This window comes from Ipomoea nil, unplaced genomic scaffold (genome assembly GCF_001879475.1).
Source record: "Ipomoea nil cultivar Tokyo-kokei standard unplaced genomic scaffold, Asagao_1.1 scaffold0519, whole genome shotgun sequence".
Lineage (NCBI taxonomy): Eukaryota > Viridiplantae > Streptophyta > Magnoliopsida > Solanales > Convolvulaceae > Ipomoea > Ipomoea nil.
The window spans coordinates 790,251-816,824 of record NW_017616947.1 but is presented as its reverse complement, the minus strand read 5'-3'; the positions used below and the strand labels follow the sequence as shown (position 1 = coordinate 816,824).

The following is a 26,574-nucleotide window of genomic DNA, read 5'->3' as shown; positions in this document are numbered from 1 at the left end:
CAAAATTTATGTTACATATTACAACCATTAATTACTCGTTTATTTAACCTTAGACCGAATACGTGTAAAGGCGAAATATGCTCTGTCCCCAACATATTCAATTCATGTAGAACGATGTCGTTCTTTGTATACGGATTTCTCCCAACCTGGAGCAGTAAGAGATAATACATAATATTCTAATTCAACTTGTATCCTCTAACAATTATTTAGTAGTTCATTTCTTTGTTTCGTCTCTATAGAAAGCTAGATTGTCTGCATTCCTCCGATATTCTGACGAGTTCGTTGATGCTACGCTTAAAATAGTACTTGGATCTCGACAGCTATAGCTCTACTTTGACACAACTTTAACTTTTTTCACAGAACAGTGGGAGGAAATAACAACATATTTTAATAGTAATACAACGGAGGACTATGTGGTTTTATTCAGTTTGGAGGACAACGTTGTACTACTCATGGTTATTGGTCCATGTCATGTTGAAAAAATTTATCCATCGTCAGTTAAATATTTCATTAATGACAATGTGTATGGTGAACTTCAAACTTTAGGCATATGATAATAATAGTGTTAACCGTTTTGAATTTTATTACATTATAATTATGTTTCACTTTTACTAATCATCAACACTTTTTTTTTGAAAACCTAATCATTAGTACTTATTTACTTACTTATTTAGTTAAACATCTAATCATTATATGTTACTAATTATTATACTAATAAAAGAAAATTTTTAAAAATATTGTATTTCACTGTATGTTTTTTTTTTTCCGTAATATTGTATTTCAATGTATATTTTTTATTTTTTTTTCCGTAATACTGTATTAGAATGTTGCCAATACTAACGACGAGATTCCCTTTGGTGAATGTCACCTTTTTCAAAGACACTTTCCTTGGTTGATATCCCATTTTAAGGATTTCCCTATTTCGAAACTCACGCCAAAATCTTTCTCCGAAGAATTAATGATTCATTCGACTCTGACCAGCCGAAACCAAATCGACGACATTGAAAAGGGCATAATAAGGAATTCAACTGTGAACGCACACCTCGTAATACACATCGTACAAAAATGCTCCCCAGAAGATGTCATGGGCAAAAATAACATAAGTTTTATACGTGTTCATAGATTGTGGAATAATTTATTAATCTTTCCGTTTTTGGATAACCCGACCGAAAAATTCCAATCGAAAAACTGAGCCGAAATGATGCTATAACTGACCGAAAAACCGACCGAGCGGGTGTGAGAAACTGTGAGTCAGCCATGGGAGCTAGGAAACGAGCTTCAAAAGAACCTGCTGGCGTGGCTGCTAAACAGGAATCCGGCGATTCCAAACCGGTTCCAACGCCTGATGATGCCTCGTCCGAGCCGAACATCACCCCTTCAAAAGCTCCATTAATGTTCAAATGCACTGCAATTTTCTCAATCCCGTACTTCTACTTGATCTACTACCACTACCGAATCGAATCGGAGCTCCGGAGATCCATCATCATCAATGCTATTATTAGCTTGCTTGGTTACTTCGTAACCCTAGCTATGATCCCCGTGGCCTCGAAATACCTTCTTAGAAGGAACTTATTCGGATACGATATCAACAAGAGGGGCACTCCTCAAGGCACCGTTAAAGTGTAATCCTCTTCTCTTTTCTATAATTCCATATTCATCATTTTGATTCAATTTGATTTCTAGATCATTTGGTGATTCCTCAAGTTTTGTAACTGCTGTATGCACTAAATATTAGAGGCTAATATTTTGCAGGCCTGAGTCACTGGGTATTGTTGTTGGGACCGTTTTCTTGGTTGTGGCTATCTTGTTTCAGTACTTTAACTTCACAGCTGATTCAAATGTAAGTGTATGCTTCTGTTTTTATTTTTCCTATGTTTCATTTAGAAAAATGAAATAAAATTGAAAGATATTCTAAAAAGTAATGTGAAGTCTTCTGAAGATTAAAAAAAGCCAAAGTTATTGGGTGAAAAATTAGGGATGTAATGCACTAATGCACACGAATCCACTGTACCTTGGAAGAAGGGTTCACTGGTTGGTTAGCTTTAACTTATTTTTTTCCTTGTATGGATGTGATGTTAGAAATATCACTTTTTCTAGCTTTGTTTGGTAGAAGATGCATTGAGACTGTCCTTCTCCTACCTTTCTTGTACTTTACAACTGAAACAACAAATATCACAATGCTTAGCTTCTATTAAAATTTGCGGCTTTATAATGTTCATGCTAAGTCATTTCAGTGGCATTGCTCTGAGATTTTGTTCATTATATTCATTTACATCATGTATGTTATATAAATTTACGACCTACACCATAGTTCTATTTCTCATTCACGCACACACACACTCTCATAATGAGTGTATTTACCTATACGCACTTTTAGCTTTGTAATATTTCTATTTTGACCTTTTTTATGGGGGAGTAGAGAGAAAGATAAATTGTGTTGTCAATTGTTCCTTGAGTAAAAAAATAAATTGGATGCTTAGTTGTTCCTTACAAACAGCCGAAACAGGGTGCAGAGAATACTGATATGATACAAAGAACCATTACTATTTTAAATATTATAAAAGGAAAATGGGGTATTCTTGACTTAAGGAACAACTTGCTCCTTTAATTTCTTTGATTAACTTGTAATCTAGATCCTTGAAAAGAGATTGTAGGCCATAAGTTTGTGCATTTTAAATCAGAAGCTTTGATTTCCACCATGCGGCACAAGAAGATAGATTCTGAAGTATGGCGTGCAAACCATGATATATCCTTATTGTCTCAGCCAATGATAATCTTGTCAAAAACCATCTTACTCAATTTATGCTCCTATACTGATTTATAGCACCTTGAAACATCATATAAATTTACAATGAATGAAGAATTATGATACTTAAAAAAAAAAAAAAAATCTCTGCAAGTTATATCCAGATTTGTATAAAATGAATTGTAAATCTTTTTTTCCATTAGTTTTTTTTAAAGTACATTTTGAGAATTTCATATTTGAAGTTCTGAACCTTTTCTTCTTGAAAGTTGATTTAGCTCTTGCTGTTTGGTAATTGCAGTGGCTTGTTGAGTACAATGCGGCATTAGCTTCAATCTGCTTCATGATGATGCTTGGATTTGTTGATGATGTTCTTGATGTACCATGGAGAGTGTATGTTTTTGGTCATACACTTGAGAAACTTTTTCATATTCCATTTTATATTGGAAGCTTGAATGCTTTTGACTTATTAATGTTATAAAAGAGATCCTTATTTAGTTTACTGTTATGATGAAGACAGGAAATTGTTATTGCCATCTATTGCAGCTCTTCCTTTGTTGATGGCGTATGCTGGGCATACAACTATTGTTATACCAAAGCCTCTAGTTCAATATGTTGGATTAGAAATTGTGGATCTAGGTATTGTTTGATTTAATTGATACCTTCATTATAATGTGTGGACTGATTGTTCACTTTTCGTGTTACACAATCTGTTTCATTGGTACATTTTGTAATGCTTCTACCAATTTTAATGTGTACAGGATGGATTTATAAACTATATATGTGGCTCTTGGCCATATTTTGCACAAACTCCATAAATATCCATGCTGGCATCAATGGCCTTGAAGTAGGGCAAACAGTTGTTATTGCAGCTGCTGTAAGTTTAAAGATTTTAGTATACTGAACGTCTGAACTTGAAAATACAAAAAGTTTTCATGGAATCTAACTGACAGTATTACTTGTAGATTTTGATTCATAATATCATGCAAATTGGAGCATCTACGGACCCCGAGTACAAACAAGCCCATGCATTTTCTCTTTATCTTGCCCAACCATTGCTTGGCACTTCCTTGGCGTTACTTTCTTACAACTGGTACTGTACTTCAAGATTGTCAATTTTCCTAGAACTTTGCAATTTGTCTTCTGTGTGTTATCCTGAACTTTCTATTATAGGTATCCTTCTTCGGTTTTTGTTGGTGACACCTTCACCTACTTTGCTGGAATGACTATGGCAGTAGCTGGCATTTTGGGTCACTTTAGGTATGTGAATATGTATTTTCCTTATAACAATATAATTAATTTAAGTACAGAATGAACTTAAATTTGACTCTCCCCTCATTATATTCTTTGATGATGACATGAATCCTCAACTTTGAAAGTTCCCTGGTTTATAAACCATCTTAGTAATATATCACTCATAGTTATATCCTACCCCTGATCTTGAGAGAAAGGAGAATGCATTAAATAACTGGGATTCTTTGAAAGAGAAACAAAAATTAGTCTTTGTTTTGGTATAGATGTATTAAAAATTGTTTTTTAGGCTGTCTGCTGATGATCTCTGTCTCGAGATGGATGATCAATTGATCATATATTTCAAGACAATTTTTAAATTAAAAAAATACAATTAACCAAAAAAGATATATAAAATCCCATATTCATCTTATCTGGTTGGCATTTGAACCAATAGGCTGTTCCATCAACATATTGATGAATACCCTCCATGTGAATTGCAGTACTACTATCCCTCAATCAAACACTTTGAACATAATTTAAATCCACAGGAGTGCTGTCTATATTATTAACATGAATACAAATAAGGATTTGTGGACAATTATGTTACACAAAGTTAAAATATGGCTTTAAACTGCGTCTAATTGCTGATGCACCATAAAAAATACATGCATATTTTTACATTATCCAGTTATTCCCATCAAGCACCCATGCATTTTGTTACATTATAAAGTTACTTATTTAGCTGTTTTGATCTGAGATTCTGCGAACTATAATCAACTACTGTTCTCATGTTTTATCCTTTTCAGTGAAACACTTCTGATATTCTTTACCCCTCAAGTTTTGAACTTTTTGCTGTCACTCCCTCAGGTACCCACCCCCTCTTCCTAGATTCCTCTAAAACAGAACAATGAAGTTAATATTGTTATTTATAAAGACTAACCCCTTTTCTTCGTTTTTCCTTTGTCAGCTAGCTGGTATTATCCCTTGTCCACGGCATCGACTGCCTAAGTAAGTTAATTTATTTGCCTGCTTGACTTGTAAATACTCACAACTAAATTGTTGACCTCTATTGGAACTGTTCAGATTTGATCCTCAGACGGGTTTACTGACTGGTACAAATGACGGAACATTGGTAAACTTCTTCTTAAGACAACTTGGCAGAATGTCAGAACAGTCCCTTTGCATTGTATTACTACTTTTCCAGGTAATAGGTTTCTCATGTATTTAGAGAGCTGCCAAGTTCCTTCATATTGTTGAATGGTGGCTAGCCACTCATTGGACTTCTTCTAACAATGAGTTCCTTTACATAGATCCATCGGTTATTGAACAACTGATTTTAATTTGATGCTGCATAACAACCCTAAATTTACTTATATCACCAGTACATAATTGGCCGACTTTTTGATCTGAACTCCATTCTTCTCTCTTCCACCACCTGACTTAAATAGGTACAGCGGACTCAAATTTGGACTGATTTTGAATATAAAGCTTGAACTTACTAGTTTTCTATAACTGAAATTTCTGTGCGTGACAGGTAGAAATTACCTTAATGGAAATGTATTTATAAGCACTTTTATGCCATCTTTTTTTTTTTGGGTGTACCCATGGTTTCCATTTTCCATCGTCGGACACCGACTAATCCCCTCGTTGAATTGTAGGCACCTCTAATGGGTGGGACACACTCTAATAGAAATGTATTTATAAGCACTTCTATGCCATCTTTTTTGCTGATATAAAGATGTAGACATGTAGTCAACTTAGAATTCAAGAATAATTTAGGTAAGGTATGAATTTTAGGTGGCAAACTGGCAATCAAAATGTTGTTACACTAGATATTTACCAAGGATAACAATAGGCTGCATTGCTTGTAGAATTCTTGTTACTTGAAGTCCTAAACTGGTTCGTTCCCTTTGTTTCTTCAATCAATCCTGCATATGTGGCATGGTGTCATTGAACCCTCGTATATAAATTTGTCTGCCGACAGGCCTTCTGCTGCTGCTTCTGTTTCCTGCTGAGGTGGCTTCTTACTGGTTGGTATAAATGAAGAAGTTGCAACAGCAAAGAAGCGCACAACTGAATGAAATCATGTACAGCTGAACTTGTATACTACGACTTAACCAACTCACCCTGGAAATTCAGAGTTCTTTTGTTGTCGCGGGAGGTAAGTAGAACAGTTGCTTTTAAATGAGTTTAAGAACTAGGTCTGTTGGAGTTTTGACCTAACTCATAAGAGTTCCAAGAGAATCATTGTTTTATTAACTGGAGCGCGCTAAACTTTATATAGGCTCAGTTTTCTTATCGAGAAGCTTTACAGATTTTTGCAGCATTATATATTATTTTTCTGGTAGAGCCGGTTGTTAGTCGGGCCTCTGTTTTGGATCCAAATTCAAGCGAGTCCAGTGTTTGCTTTGGGTGTTGTATGCCCCCGGCAAATTATGGTCCACACAGTGCTATGTGGACCATAACAAAAAATACAATTTTAATATACTAAAAGTACATTATTTGTGTACTGAATGTGCATTATACAAAATAATGTACTTTTCCTGAATACAATGTACATTTTTAATATACTAAAAGTACATTATTTGTGTAGTGAATGTACATTATTTGATAGTATGCTACACAATAATGATTGTATGCCTCCGGTTTGGATGTGCAATGTACTTTATATAATGATTATAAACTAAAATATTAATATGAAGAGAAAAAGTGAGAGGAGTAGAAATTGGAAGTTATAACTGTTTATAAAAATAATGTGCTTCAAGGGGGAACCAAAAGATATTACAAATGCTCTGTCACTTTGTCCCAAAATATAGTGTGACAAAAGTCCAAATATCAGGAATCCAGGAATCAGGATGCTTTCATGTTCACTCACTCTAATTCTTGTACAGAAAATTTGCATATGAGAACATAACATTTAAGCTGCATTTGAAGACATGGAATCAGACAGTAACATCAAAGAATGGCAAATTATATCGTGCACCGTGGTGCATAATGGATTACGCACTGAGCTTCTAAACGATGTCATTTTGTTTAATGAAAAGAAAAAGCATTTGTTTCGTGCCATTCTGCACCGTTCCGTAAAAAGTAATTCTGTTATTCAGCTTCATTTTGTACCCACTACAGTTTCATTTTAACACAACTACAGTTTAATTTCTATATAATTACAGATTCATTCGATATTTATACACTCAAATATGTGAAAATGTTATTTAATTTTATTTTATATACACTATAGTTTCATTAAAATAAAATTACATTATCATTTCGATATAACTACAGTTTCATTGCACAATAGACACTAAAATATGTGAAATGTTATTCAGTTTCATTTTATATACACTGTAGTTTCATTTCAACACAACTGCAACTTCAATTGTTGTCTTAGCTAATACATGGACAACACTATTCACAGATCTACGAATAACTGAGAACGATAATTAAACGGTTGATTTAATTCCATTTTTTGTCTTAGTTTTATATATGACAGTCCGCTTTTAGTCATTTTTTAGTAACATCCCTATTTTATCTTAGTATTATTGTGACATGTCCATTTTTTGTTCTCAATCTATCAATCAAATCATTGAAATGTCGTTAAATACAATGACATTTCGATAATTTTTAAAGTTCATAATTGAAGACTTAAATGTCCTTGTATTTTAAGAAATTTAAACGGTTTTGTTGATGGTGGACAAAAAATAGTCATGCCACAATAATATTAAGATCAAAGGGAGATGTTCTGATAAAAAAAAAAGGACTAAAAGTGTATTATCACCTATAATAAAATTAACTACCTATCATTTTTTATAGATTCACATTAAACATGACTAAAATGTGTCTATAATCTTTTATAAATTCACATTAAACATGACTAAAATTCACTACGACACGATTATTAATCCCATAAAAATTTACTAATATATGGATTTATATTTTAGTCTTGTGAAATTGTTAGTCCAATCTCATATAGTTTAAATTCATAATCTCAGGCTTAGAATCAGCATTTAAAGCAAAAGCCAATATAATGCTGAATTGTGGGAGACTCTCATGGGTGGTTGGTCAAAGCAATTCAAACATCTCCCTTCAATTCCAAAGCCTCAATTCAGTTCTTATGGAAGTTGATAGTATAAACTATAAACCAACCAAACACAAAACCCAAAGTTCAAAGGCCTCAATCATGACATCTCACTGCTAAAGGCCTAAAATTTTTGTCCTAAAACCTCATCACTTTTCCCATAGACAACGGATACTTTATCTTTCAAGCCCCCAAAATCCGAGTTTTTTGCACTTTTAGTTCCACGACTATAGTGGCACTGGCAGAATTGATCCACGACTTTTGAACCTTGCAATTTTAGTCCACGACTATTGATTTTTTTGCAAAAATGGTTCTTCCGGCCACTTTTCCGTCAAAATTTCACCGGAAAAAAAAAATTCTCTATTTTTAGTCGAGTTAAAATTGACATTTTACTTATCTCAAAAAATTAAAAGAAAAAAATTGATATTTGACTACATACAATATTACTGGGCTACATACTACTGCCCCAGGCGGCAGAGTACATGTACCACTCCAATGCTGCTGCCGGAGCCCGGGGAACGCCACGGCCGCTCCGCCACTTACTAACAGCCCTGCCTGCTCCAGGAACTCCGCCGCCTGGGGCAGTAGTATGTACCCAGTAATATTGTATGTAGTCAAATATCAATTTTTTTTCTTTTAATTTTTTGAGATAAGTAAAATGTCAATTTTAACCCGGCTAAAAATGGAGAATTTTTTTTTTTTCGGTGAAATTTTGACGGAAAAGTGGCCGGAAGGACCATTTTTGCAAAAAAATCAATAGTCGTGGACTAAAATTGCAATGTTCAAAAGTCGTGGATCAATTCTGCCAGTGCCACTATAATCGTGGGACTAAAAGTGCAAAAAACTCCCCAAAATCCTCCTGCCACAACTAATAAAAAAAATTATTTTATTCCCATCATCACTAACTAATTACAGCTGCATATTAAAGTTCTGATTTTTTTTTTTTATATGGACTATAATTTCTAATAAATTATAATATAATGTTATATTTTATGCTTTATCAAAAGTATATATTTATTTTTTGAAAAAAATAAAAAAGTACAACTTTATAAAATAAAAAGTATATTTTATTAAACAAAAAGTACACTTGTAGCATTCTAAAGTTGGCAAATAGTGTTGGGAATTTTATTTAAAAACATATTTTCTTAATTTTTAACGAGATAGGAAAGAAAACATAGTTTTTTAGCAAATTTTCAAATTTCTTAAAAAGTATAAATATATGTATACTAGTGCAAACCTACATAATTTTTTAAAGTGAGACGAAGACTTATTATTTTTAAAGTCTTTTAGAGATCACTTTCTTCAATTTCAAGGTATACTTTAGAACTAATTTCTAGCTCATTTAATAGCTATCTATTTTTAGTGTTTAAATATATAATATCCATAATACAGTCTTACTAACAAAGATTTGAATCCACTTTAACCCAATCCAAATCAGAAACCAACCAATCTAAAAACAAAGTATTAAATGACTACTCACATACATGTCATTTTTTTGTAAGTTTTTTTTAGCAATTAGTGTGAATAGTATATGATATAATTTTATTACACTTGCATATTTGTAGGTAGTGATGTCAATCGAATTTCAGCATGCATGTTTGACTTCGGTCAATAGCTCTATCAGGTTGTTAAGCCAGTTGATTTTTGTCGACTTTAAAATTCTTGGCCCTAACTCTAAAATCTCATGTGAGCTTAATTAATTTTTAATATTTTTAAATTAATATTCTAAATTTTCAATTTTAATAAACTACTACATTCACATTAGTAAATATAAACTTATACATCATTCAAATAATCTAAACCCCCCTCTACAAATTCCAACTAAAAAAAATATTATATTTATACTATGATATAATAATTTTATTTCCTTATTTAGTTTTATGAAAATATTTTATTTTGTAATACATTTACTAATATATTTATTAGAATTTAATTTAAAAAAATACTTAAGATGAACTTACATATAAACTTCATGTTTAACCCAACAGGATAGCTCAAGTGGCAAATGAGCTCTTTTTGTGGAGAGAATTCCGGGATAACCCGGGTTCAATTCCCACAAGTGACGATTCCCTTTGGGCCAGCTTCTGTGCCTCTCGGAGAAAGACCCGGACCACAATGTGTGGTTTCCACCAAAAAAAAAAATAAACTTCATGTTTATTTTGTTTCACATTACTTATGAATCAAAGAATACCCTTAAGTGGCTTGGGCTATTAAGTTTGCCTACTAAATTTTGGGCTAGTTTGTTTGGGCTATCAAGCTTATCTATTTCAGACATATCGAAATAATTTTTTATAAGACTAATTTTTTTTTTTTTAATGTTTATAAAAAAAAAAATGCTCTTTTCCCTTCCAAACTTTCTCCTCATGATGTGGTTTTCATTCATTAGGTGCCAAGGATTGAATTGGCTAATCTCACTGTCAATTAAAAATAAATTTAATTACCAATTAAATGATGCCACATCAGGAGGGGTAGTTTTTAAGAGGAATTTGTAGTATTGGTCTTATTAAAATAGCAATGATTTACTTCCTATTTGTAGGAAGGATGTAAAAAAATTGTAAATGGAAAGCAGATGATTATGTCAACGTGAGAGAGGAGTGTGAGATGTTAATGCTGGTAGGCTGCGACAATTACTACGTACAAGTAGGCATGATATGATGATTCCAGTAAATCTTGACCCTGCAGATACCATAAAGATCTCCCCTTTGAAAACAACCTCAACTAAGCCGACTTTAATGTCTTTTTTTTCGTTTCATGTTTTTTTGTCTTGTTGGGACACTGTTGGGGCTAAGGAGAGTACAGAACCATGAAAAGGATTCAAACGCACGCTCTCTGACAAAGCAACCAAACAAAGAAAGAAAGCAGCAATCAAATGTTAAAAAGGCGTTTGCTACGGACTCGTATTTATTGCACAAAATTAATTGAGAGCATATTATGTACATAGGACTCTTATCATACATTTATATTCTTTTAAAAAAATACAATGTCACTTACAACAAATATTGCTTGGGAAATTTAATATGGGTGCTGAGAAAATGCAGGGAAATAAAAGAGTAAATAACTTCAGACTATATTAAATACACTTTTTTATAAGTTTTTAAGGGTGTACTTTTAAACCAGAAAAATCACTTCTAGAAAATATTTTCCTTTCAAGTGTTTGGTTGCATTCCCGCAAATTGTCTTAGTGTGTTTGATTCAATTTATGAAAATGAGTAAAATTGCATAATTAAACATTTTAACTATTTTATTTAGAATATAATAACATTTATAATAATAATATAAATGGTGGTAGTGGACTAGTGGTGGTGGTGAAGATGGTGGTGTGGTAGTGGTGGTGGTGTTGTTGGTCAGGATAGTTGTAGTGGTGGTGATATTATTTGTTATATTATAATAATAATAATAATAATAATAATAATAATAATAATAATAATAAGTGCAGTGGTGGTAGTATGGTGGTGGTGGATCGGAGGTAGTAGTGGTGGTGGTGGTGGTAGTGGTAGTGGTGGTGATGGTAGTGGTGGTGGTGGTGGTGGTGGTGGTGGTAGTAGTGGTGGTGTGATGGCGGTGGTGGTGGTGGTGGTGGTGTGATAGTGGTGGTGGTGGTGGCGGCGGCAGCGACGGTAGTTGCCGGTGGTGGTGGTGGTGGTGGTGTGGTAGTAGTAGTGCGGTGGTGGTGTGGTGGCGGCAGCAGTGGTGGTGGTGATAGTAGTAGTGGTGGACTGGTGGCGATGGTTGCAGTGGTGGTGATGGTAGTGTAGTAGTGGTTGTGGTGGTAGTGGTGGCAGTGGTGATGGTAGTGTGGTGATGGTGTGGGAAATGGAAAATGAGTTCCCAAAATAAAAGGGCATGTCATTTTCCAAGAAAATGAAACTATTTTCCTTTGACCAAATATCATTTTCCTTTGACTCACATTTTCCACTCTTTGTTAAATACTGAAAACTCGAAAAATAATTTTCAAAAATCATTTTCCGTGTTTCCTAACACACCCTTAAATTATTCACGAATTAAATATTCAAAAAATGGAGGTTTATATTTTGTTAACATTAACAATTTATTTTGAATTTCCAAATTATTAAAAGATATATTGGTATTTTTGTAAAATTTCTCAAATTCCTTTCATGAATCTTCATATATAAAGTACTCTTACCACAAAATTATTGTTAAATACTTGTTTGCATTGATTGAGGAGGAATCTAAGAAACAAAAATGACAAGTAGGATATTATTTAGGATTGGAGATACATTGAATTGTAACTTATAAGTATAATGTGTTAGTTTATTACAAATTTTCCTTACATTGCATGTAATTTACTCTTTTTAATAACTCAATCTTAATGAGTAATATATGCAATTAAGTTAGTTTAATATGTTAATTGATTGTATATAGATGTTTATTCAAAAGGTGAATGCTGTGGATTACTATTTTAATAGAAATAGTATTTTTGTGTATTATTATTATATCTCATTAGAGATGCAAATCTTTTTTTTTTTTCACCATATCATGACGTTGGTTTTAAATTTAGTGGAAGTTGGGTGGATGAGATAATTATCTTTATTGGTTTTTAGATTAAACAAATAATGGGAAAATAACATATAATTATCTAACTTCCAACAGTTAGTAGTCATTACACTCAGGAATATTCAATGTAGCCTCCAACATTAGTCAACCATCTAAAAAAAGAGAGTAACAAAAAACCATCAGTATCATTCTAAATTTAAGAAGAAAAATAACTGAAAGCATGTGTGTTGGGCGTCGGCCGAATTCAGCCTCTACTCGATCCGAGATGTGGCATTTTGGCTTACAATGGAGGGATGTGGTTAAATGGTTAATGTCCACCTACTTATCACCAATTGGTTTTAAGTAGGATATGAAAACCAAATAGTCAAAGAACTCTATGTTTAAGCGTGCTTGACTTATAGCAGTCATAGGAGGGGTGACCCACTGGGAAGTAAGCATAGTGCCGGGCTGAGATCCATCAATTGGTATCAGAGCCAAGGTTATAGGTTTGAATTGATGGCGAGGCGAAAGCCCAGTCCAGAGATCCATCAATCGGTATCAGAGCCAAGGTTACAGGTTTGAATCGATGGCGAGGCGACGGCTGAGTCCAGTCCCAGGAGGGGGATGATGGGCACAGATGCTAAGGACCAAGTCAAGCATGCTGCACAACTGAGTTTGGGCGTCGACCGAGTTCAGCCCCTGTTCGATTCGAGACGTGACGTTGTGGCTTACCATGGAGGGATGTGGTTAAATGGTTAATGTTCACATACTTATCACCAATTAGTTAAGTGTGCTTGACTTACTGGAAAGTAAGTATAGTGCAACGATGTGTTATGTATTTAGATAAATCTCTCTCTCTTTTTTATTTTTATTTTTATTTTTTATTTTTTATTTTTTTATTGTCTTAGACTATAATTTTGTGCAACTTAGAATGCTATTTTGCAGTAAGAGTAGCGTATATATGAAGATTCATAGAGAGAATTTGAGAAAATTTTATGAAATGACGAATATGTCCTTTAATAATATGAAAATTAAAAATAAATTGTTAATATTAAAAAATCTATACATAATGGATTGAATCTGCCACATTCAACATAATTAAATAGAAAAATTTGTATAGAATAATAATTTATAGATTGAGTCTACAATTTAGATATAACTAATGGACTAAAATCGTTACTTTTCTTTAAATATTTGTAAAATTATCAAGAGTTATTATATTATTAAGTATAATAAAACTAGTTCAGCAGAAATGCAAGTATAATAAAACTAGTTCATCAGCATATCTTATATCATAAGATCTCATTAGTAGACCTTCACAGTTGGGATTTGTTAGTATACTACTCCCTAGCCTAAGTTTTATTAGGACTCCTAAGATCTTCCAGGAATATTTTACAATATCCCAAAATCTACCGTTTAGAGGATCTTTCAATTCCTCAAACCCAAAGTCTATCATTTTAAAAAATCTATTGATTCCAACTTACTGAAATATCATATATTAAAACACAATCAATAATTCCAGAAGATATATCTTCTTAAATCATAACATTTTTTGAAAGTCAACCTGGCGGTTGTATTTATAGAAGAGTTAAAATAGAGTCTGGTGGGACATTGTCCCAGTACATAGCAGTAGCGAAACTAAGTGCTGTAGTAGCTAAAGTATGAGCTAATAAATTCTGTAATCTAGGAATGTAAATTACTGAGCAGTAAGTAAAAGTAGAAATATAGGTTCTGCAACTATCGATAGCATAACCTAGATATGAGCGTGATGTGGCTGGTGGTCCAGATAAATAGCACTGCAGTAGTTGACAATCCGTATGAATCTGTATAGATAGTTCATTCCTCCTTTTAAGCCATGATAATACTTCCTTGCATGCAAAAGCCTCGGCCATGAGCGGGGAGTGGCAACCTATTAATGGGGCGCTGAAAGCAGATATGTAGCGGCATTGGCGTCGAGGAGTACCGCACCAGCAGCTGCTGCATTGGTTCCTCGGTGATAGCTTGCGTCCATATAGCATTTGACGGGCGTCATCACCTCGCCATGCATGACTTCCGGCAAGCTGGCGTGCGGCGGAGGCAGTGCGGTTTCGGTAGCGTCGGCGTTCGGTGCAGCTGGCGTCGGTGGAGGCTGCTCGGCAGTAGGGTGGTGGGCAGTAGCTCGGGGCTGTGATGGGGCACGATGATGGAGATCCTTCCATGCTCTCATTGTAGCTGCTGCAATTGTTAATAATTTCGTTGGCCTTGGTAGACAGGCATCCCATACCGCTCCGTTTCGGGCCCTCCATAGATGGTATAAAATTGCAACTGCATAAACAATTCCATCAAAGTCTAGAACATTCAAGATTGCACTAAACCATTCATGAAAATATTTGTGACAATATTGGGGATTGGAAGGTTGGATTTAGCCCAAATGGAGTGTGCATAGTCACACAAAACTAATGCATGCATGGTATCTTCATTCACTCTCCCACACATGGCACACATTGGGTTAACATCCACTCTCTTTATAAGTAAGTTGTTGTTGGTAGTAGGAAGGATATCACAAATAGCTCTCCATAGGAATGTCTTCCATTTTGGTGGAATTTTTAATTTCCATAGGGCTAGCCATTCATTAAAAATCCCAATAGAATTATTCTCGTAATTACCAACTATACGCCTGTAACCACTCTTGACTGAATAACATCCATTAGGACCACCATACCAATACCATATATCATCATACTCAGGGACAACTGGTATACTCTGAATTCTGGGTATATCACTCGGTTGGAAAATATCAGCTAGCATATGCGGATCCCAGGTGCCCGTATCTTGATCAATTAATCCTTCCACTCTGGCCCCAGACAGGTAATGTGGCATTTCTGTGTGAATAATAGGATCCAGTTCATCCTGCAGCCAGGGATGCTCCCATATTAAGGTAGAATTCCCATTCCCAATTCGCCTTCTTATACCACCACATACTAGGTCCTTAGCCGCCATGATACTGCGCCAACAAAAGCTTGGATTATTTCCTATAGTTGCCTCTAGGAAAGTATCCTTTGGATAATATCTAGCTTTATAAACCTTGGCTACCAATGAGTCAGTGTTAGTGAGCAGCCTCCATGCCTGTTTTCCTAACATTGCCAAATTAAATGCCCTTAAATCTTTAAACCCCAGTCCACCATGTTTCTTTGGGACACACAATTTATCCCAGGCTTTCCAGTGAATGCCACGATCAGTACCCGACCCCACCAGTACCGATTCATAACACGTTCAATATTTGTACAAACATATATGGGTAAAAGAAAAACACTCATTGAAAATGTTGGCATTGCCTGAGCCACACTTTTTAACAAAATTTCCTTACCAGCCTGTGATAACAACCTCTTGTTCCAAGATCCAATCCTCTGTTTGATTTTATCTTCTATGTATGCAAATGCAGCCTTCTTGTTCCTACCCACAAATGAGGGTAACCCTAGGTATTTCCCAAAGTTGGGGGCTTGGGCAACACCTAGTATTTGTGCCACCATATCCTTATCAGTCTGTCCTGTATTCCTGCTGTAGCATATATTGGACTTATGATAATTTACTTTCTGACCAGATAAATTCTCATATAACTGTAAACAATTTTTTATCTCAGATGCTTCCTGTCTATTTGCTCTGAAAAACTGTAGGCTATCATCTGCAAAAAATAAATGAGAGATCAGCGGTGCTCCCCTAGCAACCCTGCAGCCATGTATTAAACCTCTATTCTGCGCCTGCTGCAATAGCACTGAAAGCCCCTCCGCACAGATAATAAACAAATATGGAGATAATGGGTCCCCATGGCGGAGGCCACGCGTGGGCGTAATGGAGGAACTGCGAGAGCCATTTATCATAAAGTTATACGACACAGTAGTCACACACAACATAAGCAACTCAATCCATCTATTATCGAAGCCCAGAGCTAATAACATCCCACGGAGGAAGGGCCATTCCATGCGGTCATAGGCTTTGGCCATATCAAGTTTGAGTGCACTCCAACCTACAGCCCCACACCGTTTCCTATTCAAGTAGTGGCCCACTTCCGCAGCTACAAGAATATTATCAGTAATCAGCCTGTCTAGAATAAATGCACTCTGAGAGCCAGATATTATATTCTCCATTAATGGTTTCATTCTCTGCGTAATCATCTTAGCCATTATCCTGTAGATCAGATTGCTCAACGCTATCGGGCGAAAATCCGCTACCACCTCAGGGGTTTGCTTTTTCGGGATGAGTACCACATCCGTATTATTCAGGCCAGAGGGGAAGACTCGATTATTAAGGCAATTTACTATAAATGCCGAAATATCGTTACCAACTACATCCCAGAAATGTTGGTAAAAACCTGGGTTCATACCATCCGGTCCAGGAACTTTGTCAGGGGCCATTGCAAACAGGGCATCTTTAACTTCAAATATCTCAAAAGGACGTAATAATGACTCATTCTGATTCTGGGTTACACGGGGATACTCCAGAAAATAAATTGTCACCATTCACAGGATTACAAGAGGAAAAGATTTGGCTAAAATAATCCAAGATAATCGTATTCATAGCACCTCCTTCCACCCAATCCCCATTATGATTCATAAGTTTATAAATAGTATTTTTCTTCTTACGATGAGAGGCGTACCTATGGTAGAATTTTGTATTAGCATCTGCATTCTTTAGCCAGTGTTGCTTGGCTCTCTGCCTCCAATAAGCATCCTTCTGGATCTCCATATTGCTCAGAATTCCTTCTAGGCGTTGGAATTCATTCAAGGATGCCAGATCAGTACGACCCCTAAGATGTAATTGCTGTTTTCCTAGGTGCCTGATCTTTTCACCAAACTTATGATACCGGTCTCCGCCCCATCTGGACAATCGGTTCCCACAGTGTGCTATACAGTCTTGGATCCCTTCACTCCTCCCTTCCTCCCATGACTTTTCCACCACATTCCTGCATCCATCATCATATATCCAGGCCATTTCGAACCGAAACCCTCTCCTTCCTCCCCCTCCGTTTTGGAATGTCCCATGGACACTCAAAAACAGCGCAGAATGATCAGATTTCCTCATCAGATTATTAATAACTCTGGCCCCAGGCACAATCTCACGCCAACCATTAGATGCTAACACTTTATCCAATCGTTCTTCAATACAAGCTAGCGTACCTTTTCCTTTTTCCCAAGTAAAACGGTAACCCTCCATAGGCAACTAAGTCAAACCACATTGATCAATAGTCTCCCCAAAGCCGCGTAGGAGACTATTAGGATGAGGATTACCTCCTCTCTTCTCGTGTTGAAATAGGAGATCATTAAAATCTCCAATCATAACCCATGGTAAGGTGGACCGGGGTGCAAAGGATTTTATCAATTCCCACGCTTCTGCCCTCCTATGGCGCTGGGAGTAGCCATAATAACATGTCATTCTCCACCTCGGAAAACTGGACATATTTACCTCAATATCAATATGGTTTTTGGAGTAGCTCAATAGACTTGCCGTATTATTCTTCCGCCACAGCAGTGCTAAACCACCACCACCCTGCGGTGTCGGATCAACATAAAAAAGACCATCAAAACCAAGAGTGACACGAATTCTTTCAGCATGTATTCGTTGCACCATGGTTTCCATAAGAAAAATAAAATCAGGCTTCTTCTGGGACGCAAGGTCCGTTAATTCTCGAACTGTTCGTGGATTGCCCAAGCCACGACAGTTCCAGCTGATGGTACTCATAATGACAGGCGGGTCTGGGAACCAGAACCCGCCATGGACAAGTTTTTTTGGATCTCTGTCATAACCACATCCCCACCAACATTCACATCGCCCCCATCATTCAGCTCAGCCCTTCTCCTCTTAATCGCAGTCGTGACTATATCACTTTCCCCTTGTTCACGTGAAGGCTCAGATGCCCCACTCTCTTGCCTGTCAACCCGTGCCCTAGGCACAAGATCCGACCGTGTCCCCGCCATAGGATTACCATTCATGTCAAGAAGCCATGAAGCACCCACTTTCCGCGGCCCCTTCCTAAATCCAGCACGTAAACTTTCATCATATGGATATTGTTCAATCGGTACTCCCGCATCTCGCGCCTTTAAGCAATACTTATGTAGATGCCCCATCATACCACAGAAGTAGCAAAAGTTGTGTAGCCTTTCATACTTGAAATTAACCCAACAAGTCGTTTTATCCCTCTTCATTAGCTTCATACGCCGTTTTAGAGGCTTCAAGACAGAGATTGAAACCCTAATCCGGTAGAACATCTTCCAGGGTGCATTAGCAAATCTATCATCAATCTTAATAAAAACACCAAAAAAGTTTCCTACCTGCTCCAAAATAAGATCAGAAGTATAGCCCAACGGCAAGTCATGCACTTGTATCCACATATCAACCGTGTTCAAAGGCACCGAGACCGGTATCTCCCCATCTTGAATTTGCTTGCAAACGAATGTGTGATTCTCAAAGGACCATGGACCACCATCAAGAACCAACTGAATATCCGTTTCATGAAATAACACAAAGAGAAAAAGCCCCGGTTGCAACTCCGAGACTCGTACTCCCTTCACCGGCTGCCATACCGAAGCCATGACCTGGCTCATAAACTCCGCCTTCACAAGCTTAGTAGTCAAGAATCTACCCACCAGGCACCATGTTGGTACTGTTTCGGCAGGTTGCTCGTCGTCCTTCTCCACCGTCGGCACGAAGACGTCATCTTCCTCATCGTCTAGGGTTACATCCGCACATCGCCGGCCCAAAACAGCGACCGCCTGCGTCACTGCTGCCTGCTCCATGCCTTCTGTCGCGTTACGCCGGTGTAGAAACCGGAGGAAACAATAGAATTCGCCGGAAAATTCTTGAGTATCAAGAAAAGAGAGGAAACCCTAGCAAAACCCTAGAGAGAAAAAGTCGTCGTTAGTTGGAATGATTATGAATTTCTTAAATCATAACATAAAAAGTTAATTCTTATCAACAAATGACCACACAACAAACATTCTTGATCAACAAGTAATAAATTAAAATTTTTACCAATTTAAAATTATATTTTACACAACACCACCAAAATACAATCGTTATATCGTACACCAGGTTCACCATGAGCATTATGGATCCTAGTCCAAATTATGTACATGTAGTTAACATATCGTGTACATTTAGTTTATTTACTTATAGTTCAATATATATATATATATATATATATATATATATATATATATATATATATATATATATATATATATATATATATATATATATATATATATATATATATATATATATATATATTGTAAGATGAATAAGGGAGTTGTTAGAGTTAGTCTCTAAGTCTTTCATTTGAATTTTGAATTCTATGGCTGGTAGTCTTTTAGCTTATGTATAAATAGGGCTTATACTTGTACAACAACACAATGAATATACAACCACTATTCTTGTGTTTCAACACTTAACATGGTATCAAAGCCTAGGAAGTGAGAGCAAGTGCCTAGGGTTGGGAAGGACGGGCGACGCCGCTAAAAGAAGTCTGATTGCCGTCGGAGGAGTCACGCGCCACCGTCGCAGAGCTATTCCGAAGACACGTGCCGGCGCATGAGGTTGTTTCCGGCGATGCCACCGGTCGGTTTTCGCTTCTCTAGTCTCGCCTCATCGTGCTGAGTCTAGGGAGGTAGGATGTGTTGCAGGTTATCGATCTGGTTGGGTCTTCTAATGAAAGAGGTATGACTAATGTGTTTTATCTTTTCTAGGTGAAGGGTTGTTGTGTTGTTCATCTTTTGAATTTGTTGGGTGAAGATTAAAATGGCACAAGAAAGGAAAATCATTGTTATTTCCACACCATCTAAATTAATTGACATAGTTTTGGCTTTAGATGGGTCTAATTTTCTGAGTGGATATTTTTTATTAAAGTAAATTTAGATGGTATGGGGAAGGGTGATCATTTGAAAAAAGAGTGTCATACAGATGCTACTTTAGCTATGGACTAGAAAACTACTGATAAAGCCTTATTGTTACATGTAATTAATTGCATTGATAGGAGGAATTATTTTGTCTATGCAACACTGCCAAACTATTGAAGAAGTATGGGATTTAGTGAACAAATGGTTTAGTGGAACCAGTAATTTGAGAAAATTATACTAGTTATCTTAGGAAGCATATCGGTCTAGTCAAAAGGGGTGTGAGCTTAGAGTGTATTACTATGACTTTGTGTTGCCTTGTATGCTGCGATGCTAATAACAAATGATGTGGATGAAATGAAAAAACAACGTGACAAATTACTTTTTTTTTTTAGCTAGGTTGCTGGACTGGATAAAGAATATGATGTCATTAGATCTCAACTATTTGGAAATAAGGACTTAGAGTCTTTGGATCGAGTATTTTCCATGCTATAGAATGCATCAATAAATAATGATTCAAATGATCTCTAGGAAAGAAATGTCTTTATGTTACAAGGTAGTATGGATCCAAGTGCCCTGGTATCTCAAGGGGGAAGTACCGGTGAAAGTTATGGCTCTCAAAGAGGATGTAATAACCGCTTCAGAGGACGTAGTGTAACACCCCGAAAATTCATTCCCTAAAACCCGAATTAAATCTTTAATTAATTCCCTGTGGCTTTACAATTCTTATCCTAATTTCCCTTTGAAATTAGTTGAAGGACCTAGTTGACCAAATTCCTTATCCTTTTAATTTGGTCAATGAGTTGTACCTTGGACTTTAGCCCTTGTACCCTAGACTTTGTCTTTCTCCTAACTAGTTTTGGGAGGAAGGGGCCCTTTTGGTCATTTCATTCAATGCTAGCATAAAAACCCTACCCTAACCAAGGAATCCAAATCATTTTTCAGGATTTCCCTTTTCTCTACATCTCTTTCTTGCCCCGTACTCCTCCTTCTCTCTATGAAATCCTAGAGTTCATCTTCACAAGTTCTTCAAAAATCCTAAGCCAAAATTCCAACTTCCCGACACTACAAGGCTAGTAATGGTAAGATCTATCCTTCACTAACTTTTCCTTACAAGATTCCTCCATCTTTTCTCTAAATCTTTCTTCTACCTTTTGGATTTTGGGAGTTTGTAGAAGATCTAGTGGTGGGTGAAGTGCTAGGTTGATCTAGAGGAGCTTTGGTCTTGCTTTGAGGTTGAAGAAGGTGTTCTTTGTCTACAAGAGGTAACCCATGCTACACAAAACCTAGTTTCACTTGATAAGAATGATTATTGGCTTGTATGTGATATTTTTGATGTGTTTGAGTGATTGATGCATGATCTTGTGATAATGTGTGTTTAGAGCTTGTATTAGGGTCCTTGAATGCTATTGTATGAGCTATTCATAGGTTCAAGTCATATCTTTGTTGTATGGAAGATTTGGGGTCATTTGGACTTGAACTTAACCTTGAAAGTGCAAAACTGCGCAGTGCTGACTTTTGGTGCAAGGATGTTCCCCGCGGGAGGAACCACCAAGGGGGGGGGGGGGGGGGGGAGCCCTACGCGTGGACCCAACCCCAGGGTACCCGTTTGAGAAAGGGTGGGCGGTTGTTTGCCCACCGTTTCGCCCATTCGTCTGTGATTCTTTGGCACCGTTTGATTGGATTGTTGAGCTTTTGTGTGTCTCCTTGATGTTATGTATGTCTAGAGCGACTTCTTAAGTATCCATATTAGGACTTGGTGCCTTGAATCGTGCTTATGGTCCAACTTTGTGATTCGTTGGATTATTATGAGTCGTTGGGGTTCGTTGGAACCATTTTGGTTTACCCGTTTGATATGCATGATAGTCTTGGTGTCATTGATGCTAGTATGTGTTGTTTGTCCATTTCTATTAAGGATTGGCAACTCGTGTTGCTAATTATGTTGATATTGGATTGAGGTCCATTGTTGTTGTTGAGTATCGTTTCATGTCCTTCATTGAAACCCCTTGATTAAATTCCTTGATGTGATCCTGTGTGTATAATTATTCCTTGATTAAGATCCTTTGTTGTACACACTTTGTGTGGAATCTAGGTGTGGTTGTATCTCTAGATTCCGTGTGTATTGACTCTTCTTGAGATGATGGATTGATGTGATGAGACGATTGAGCTGGTAAAGTGGGCAGTGTGAGGACTATGTGTGATTGCATCCGGTAGTGGGTTAAAGCTCCGGATTGCCATTTGGTTACTTGTGACTCGTGGGCAAACTGGGAAACTCATTCCAGTTGCCAGAGATGGTAACTAACCCGTTGAGCTTGGAATCTCAATAGGGGGTGTATACACTTAAAGTTGCTAGCTCTGCTTCCATTGGGCTGCGGTCCTTGTCATTGCGATGACACTATAGCATGTGATTCGGGTCGTTGCAATGACTACGTGATACATGATTGATGATTTGGAGCCCTCCACACTGATCCACTATGAATCGGGCCGTGGTGCTGACTCCACGGTATATGACTTGGAGTGATTGTGTCCTATGACGACTTGGAACTCGTTGTGGTGTGAATCTTGTCTTCCATTGCTTAAGAGCATGTCTTTTGTGAATCCTTCGTTGTGGGTTGTACGTTGTACCTTATTGTTGAGCTTGTTGCTTGTGGTTCTATTGTCTTATTGAGTATGTTGGTCTTTGTTTTTTGTTGTGAGTGATTGATGAGTCTATTGATGTTTCCTCTCTCTCGACTTTAAAATGATATATACTGTATTCCCAGTTTCAAATAGTTTTGATTATATCTATGTATATTATGATACTTAACGCGTGTTGGTGGGTTACCGGCATTATTCGCTGACCGGGTGTTATCCCCTTATCTTTTACAAGTTGAGTAGCTTTGGAGAGCGCGCTAGTGACCTGTAGATAGATTAGATCTCTTTCTTTAATATTTGTTGAGGCCTGTGAACCTAAGTAGTTGAGTTGTTAGACTGCTTAGTAGTTAGTGTTTGCCTGTGCACCTAATGTTGTGTAGGTGTGGCATAACATCTCCTGGATTTATGTAGTTAGCTTCTGCTTTGCTTATTCTTAATGATTAGACTTTACCTCTATCATAAGATTTAATTGGTTTTTAAAAGTTGTTGAAATTCGGGGGTGTTACACGTGGGGGTTCTGGGAGAGGTCGTGGAGGCCCATGAGTTTGTTTTAATTGGAGAGATCCCGGGCACTTTTGAAATCAGTGTCTTAAGCCGCCAAGACAACAAGTGGCTGCTAATACTGCCACTACAAGAAAAATGCACATAGACAACGGTTATTAACCGTTGTCGTAGGGGTATACTTTCTGTTGTTGAAGCCGGTGTTGTTGTAGGTCCTGCTCATAGACAACGGTTTTTTAACCGTTGTCTATTAAGTGTTGTTGAAACAGGTGTTGTTAAAAGTCACGCAATAGACAACGGTTATTAACCGTTGTCTTTTCTGCCAACGACAACGATTTTTTAACCGTTGTCTATTAAGTGTTGTTGAAACCGGTGTTGTTAAAAGTCACGCAATAGACAACGGTTATTAACCGTTGTCTTTTCTACCAACGACAACGGTTTTTTAACCGTTGTCTATTTAGTGTTGTTGAAACCGGTGTTGTTAAAAGTCACGCAATAGACAACGGTTATTAACCGTTGTCTTTTCTACCAACGACAACGGTTTTTTAACAGTTGTCTATTTAGTGTTGTTGAAACCGGTGTTGTTAAAAGTCACGCAATAGACAACGGTTATTAACCGTTGTCTTTTCTACCAACGACAACGGGTTTTTAACCGTTGTCTATTAAGTGTTGTTGAAACCGGTGTTGTTAAAAGTCACACAATAGACAACGGTTATTAACCGTTGTCTTTTCTACCAACAACAACGGTTTTTTAACCGTTGTCTATTTAGTGTTGTTGAAACCGGTGTTGTTAAAAGTCACGCAATAGACAACGGTTATTAACCGTTGTCTTTTCTACCAACGACAACGGTTTTTTAACCGTTGTCTATTAAGCGTTGTTGAAACCAGTGTTGTTAAAAGTCACGTACATAGACAACGGTTTTTAACTGTTGTCTTTTCTTTAAAAGACAACAGTTATAAACCGTTGTCTATTGGGTGTTGTTGAAACACCCATAAACTGTTGTCTTTTGTAGAAAAGTCAACGGTTTCTAACTGTTGTCTATTGTAAAATAGACAACGGTTTTTAACCGTTTATCACCTGCTTAAATTATAATCGTATAAAAAAACAATTTATCCATTCACCATAAATTGCAAAGTGTAGTTACATAATTGTGCACAAGCTAATAAGGTTCAAAATAAAAAGTAAAAAGACTTCCATGACCAATTCTAATTATCATTCAAGTCATAATACTACTACACAAAAAAACAATTCCCCGAACCAATTCAAGTCTAGATGATCACAACGTTCGAATGACCAAATCATACCTACTCTATATGACTTGATAGAATATCGGCCCATTCAGATCGCACCAGATCAATAACCTCTTTGTCATAATCAACTTGTTGAAACTACATGTAAAAAGTAAGAAAATAAATTAGTATAGATATAAATAATTTGCAATGAAATGAAACTGCCCTCTTACTCTCACCACATTCATACTCAAGCTGTTCATAACAAGATAATGAGTTTCCTAAAGAGAATCATAACAAGTGTAGCCAACAAGTAAAGAAAGACACTTGAAAAAGCAATACATCAAGCACTAAAATGCCCAAAATTTCGAGCTTTCACACGCATTCTACACCCAAATTTCAGAGCAACAAACTTATTCTAAAAAATAAAAAATAAAAATCAAATTTATCATCAATAACTGTCCAAATCAAGTGAAAAAGAGAGAGGCTTAAACCCAAGCTAACAAAGCATTAAAAACCTAGAACCATTCTGCAATTAAATAACAGCGAGAAACAAGGAAGAGAGAGTAGAAATGGAATGTAATACCAGTGCTTGAACAGAATTTTTATCATTGAAGTCTGGCATATTCTCAATTAAAGTTTTCATGTACGCCATGACAAAGAAACCGCATTGGTTACTATCCGGTTGACGAGGAGCCTACAAATGTTAAATAATATTTGCATTACAATTTAGCTATATACAAACACTTATATAGTTAAAAATATGAAATTACCTTGACAATTTCCCAAGTAGTTTTACTGCGTCCTTTCTTTGCATTCGTAATGGATGCATGAACCATTTTAATAGCCCTTCATATGTATATATATATTTGATTATTCAGATTATGTAATAATAAATCGAAAGAATGAAAATAAAAAAAAATAAAAAATAAAAACTTACATTTCTACAACACGCTTCCAATCATCATCGCGAATGCGATGATTAAGAGGGTCCCACACATAAACTAAGTCCTTAGTGATGTTGATAACTGTCAGAATCCAATGGAAGCTATGCACACACAAACACATAATTATATATTACATCAACACAATATATGCAATTGAAAGTAAATTGTAACCATTCTTACCCTATATTACATGGCACCAAAAGTGTTGCATCACTTGGAATGTCCAGCAGTCTGTTTGCTAAAGCTCGTGCCCTCTTTTCCAATTGATTTTCTAGAAAATTTGTATCTGTTCTTTTCGTTGCCAGATGCCATACAACACTTGGCTGCATAAATCTGAATTTGTCAAGCTTGTTCTCTTCCATCATCTTGTTATACAAATACCTAACATTTGAACGGAAACTGAATTAGAAGAACAAAGCATAGAAGTGATAAGTTATCAAATTGACTCGAAATATATATTAAATCATACCATATGTAGACAGCAATACACGTGTACGATATTGGCATCAATTGACAAAAAGGAGTCACATCTTCGTCGTGCACAAAGAGAGTACATTCTTCCCCGAAGACATTATTATCTAGCAATATTTGTAAATTCTCTCCATTCCCAAGTGCACGCTTGTAATAACAGTAAAGTAGCCATAATGACTTAGGCATACTTGAGGAGTTCAACTCAAGCTTTTTGACTTCCTTGGCCGCTTTCTTCTTAGATGGTTTCTAATTTGCAAAATATACGCATATTAGCTAGATAAATAAATATACTAAGAAACGCATGTTTATTATACACATAAATATATTAAAATTTACCTCCAAGACATCTTCTTTTTCAATAAATTGCAGCTCATCATCATC

General features: G+C 36.3%; 3 protein-coding genes and 1 long non-coding RNA gene across 4 annotated transcripts; 1 reads left to right on the top strand and 3 right to left on the bottom strand.

Moving 5' to 3' along the window:
• Window positions 1-1,032: 1,032 nt before the first annotated feature.
• On the top strand, window positions 1,033-6,393 carry LOC109174138 (UDP-N-acetylglucosamine--dolichyl-phosphate N-acetylglucosaminephosphotransferase-like). Its single transcript, XM_019323431.1, has 11 exons — window positions 1,033-1,622; window positions 1,753-1,840; window positions 3,045-3,136; window positions 3,264-3,382; window positions 3,505-3,620; window positions 3,709-3,836; window positions 3,917-4,003; window positions 4,783-4,843; window positions 4,944-4,984; window positions 5,060-5,180; window positions 5,961-6,393. Exons 1-11 carry the CDS (start codon window positions 1,258-1,260, stop codon window positions 6,018-6,020), a joined length of 1,278 nt encoding a protein of 425 aa, XP_019178976.1. The 5' UTR covers window positions 1,033-1,257; the 3' UTR covers window positions 6,021-6,393.
• An 8,064-nt stretch (window positions 6,394-14,457) lies between these two features.
• On the bottom strand, window positions 14,458-15,524 carry LOC109174028. The gene is made up of 2 exons (XM_019323321.1): window positions 15,191-15,524; window positions 14,458-14,873 (listed from the first exon to the last, which is right to left on the bottom strand). Exons 1-2 carry the CDS (start codon window positions 15,522-15,524, stop codon window positions 14,458-14,460), a joined length of 750 nt encoding a protein of 249 aa, XP_019178866.1.
• A 1,464-nt stretch (window positions 15,525-16,988) lies between these two features.
• LOC109174027 lies at window positions 16,989-17,735 on the bottom strand. The gene has a single exon (XM_019323320.1). It carries the CDS (start codon window positions 17,733-17,735, stop codon window positions 16,989-16,991), a length of 747 nt encoding a protein of 248 aa, XP_019178865.1.
• A 7,658-nt stretch (window positions 17,736-25,393) lies between these two features.
• LOC109174106 lies at window positions 25,394-25,947 on the bottom strand. The gene is made up of 3 exons (XR_002053015.1): window positions 25,903-25,947; window positions 25,716-25,823; window positions 25,394-25,472 (listed from the first exon to the last, which is right to left on the bottom strand). It is a non-coding gene; the product is annotated as an uncharacterized LOC109174106 (long non-coding RNA).
• Between the last annotated feature and the right edge of the window lie 627 nt (window positions 25,948-26,574).

Coding starts and splice junctions, on each gene's coding strand:
- LOC109174028 (XM_019323321.1), bottom strand. CDS start 15,524: ATGGCGGCTAAGGACCTAGTATGTGGTGGTATAAGAAGGCGAATTGGG. Junction 14,874..15,190: donor TGGTTACAGGCGTATAGTTG/GTAATTACGAGA, acceptor TGAATGTTCTAG/ACTTTGATGGAATTGTTTAT.
- LOC109174027 (XM_019323320.1), bottom strand. CDS start 17,735: ATGGAGGGTTACCGTTTTACTTGGGAAAAAGGAAAAGGTACGCTAGCT.
- LOC109174138 (XM_019323431.1), top strand. CDS start 1,258: ATGGGAGCTAGGAAACGAGCTTCAAAAGAACCTGCTGGCGTGGCTGCT. Junction 3,137..3,263: donor CTTGATGTACCATGGAGAGT/GTATGTTTTTGG, acceptor TGATGAAGACAG/GAAATTGTTATTGCCATCTA. Junction 3,383..3,504: donor ATTAGAAATTGTGGATCTAG/GTATTGTTTGAT, acceptor TAATGTGTACAG/GATGGATTTATAAACTATAT.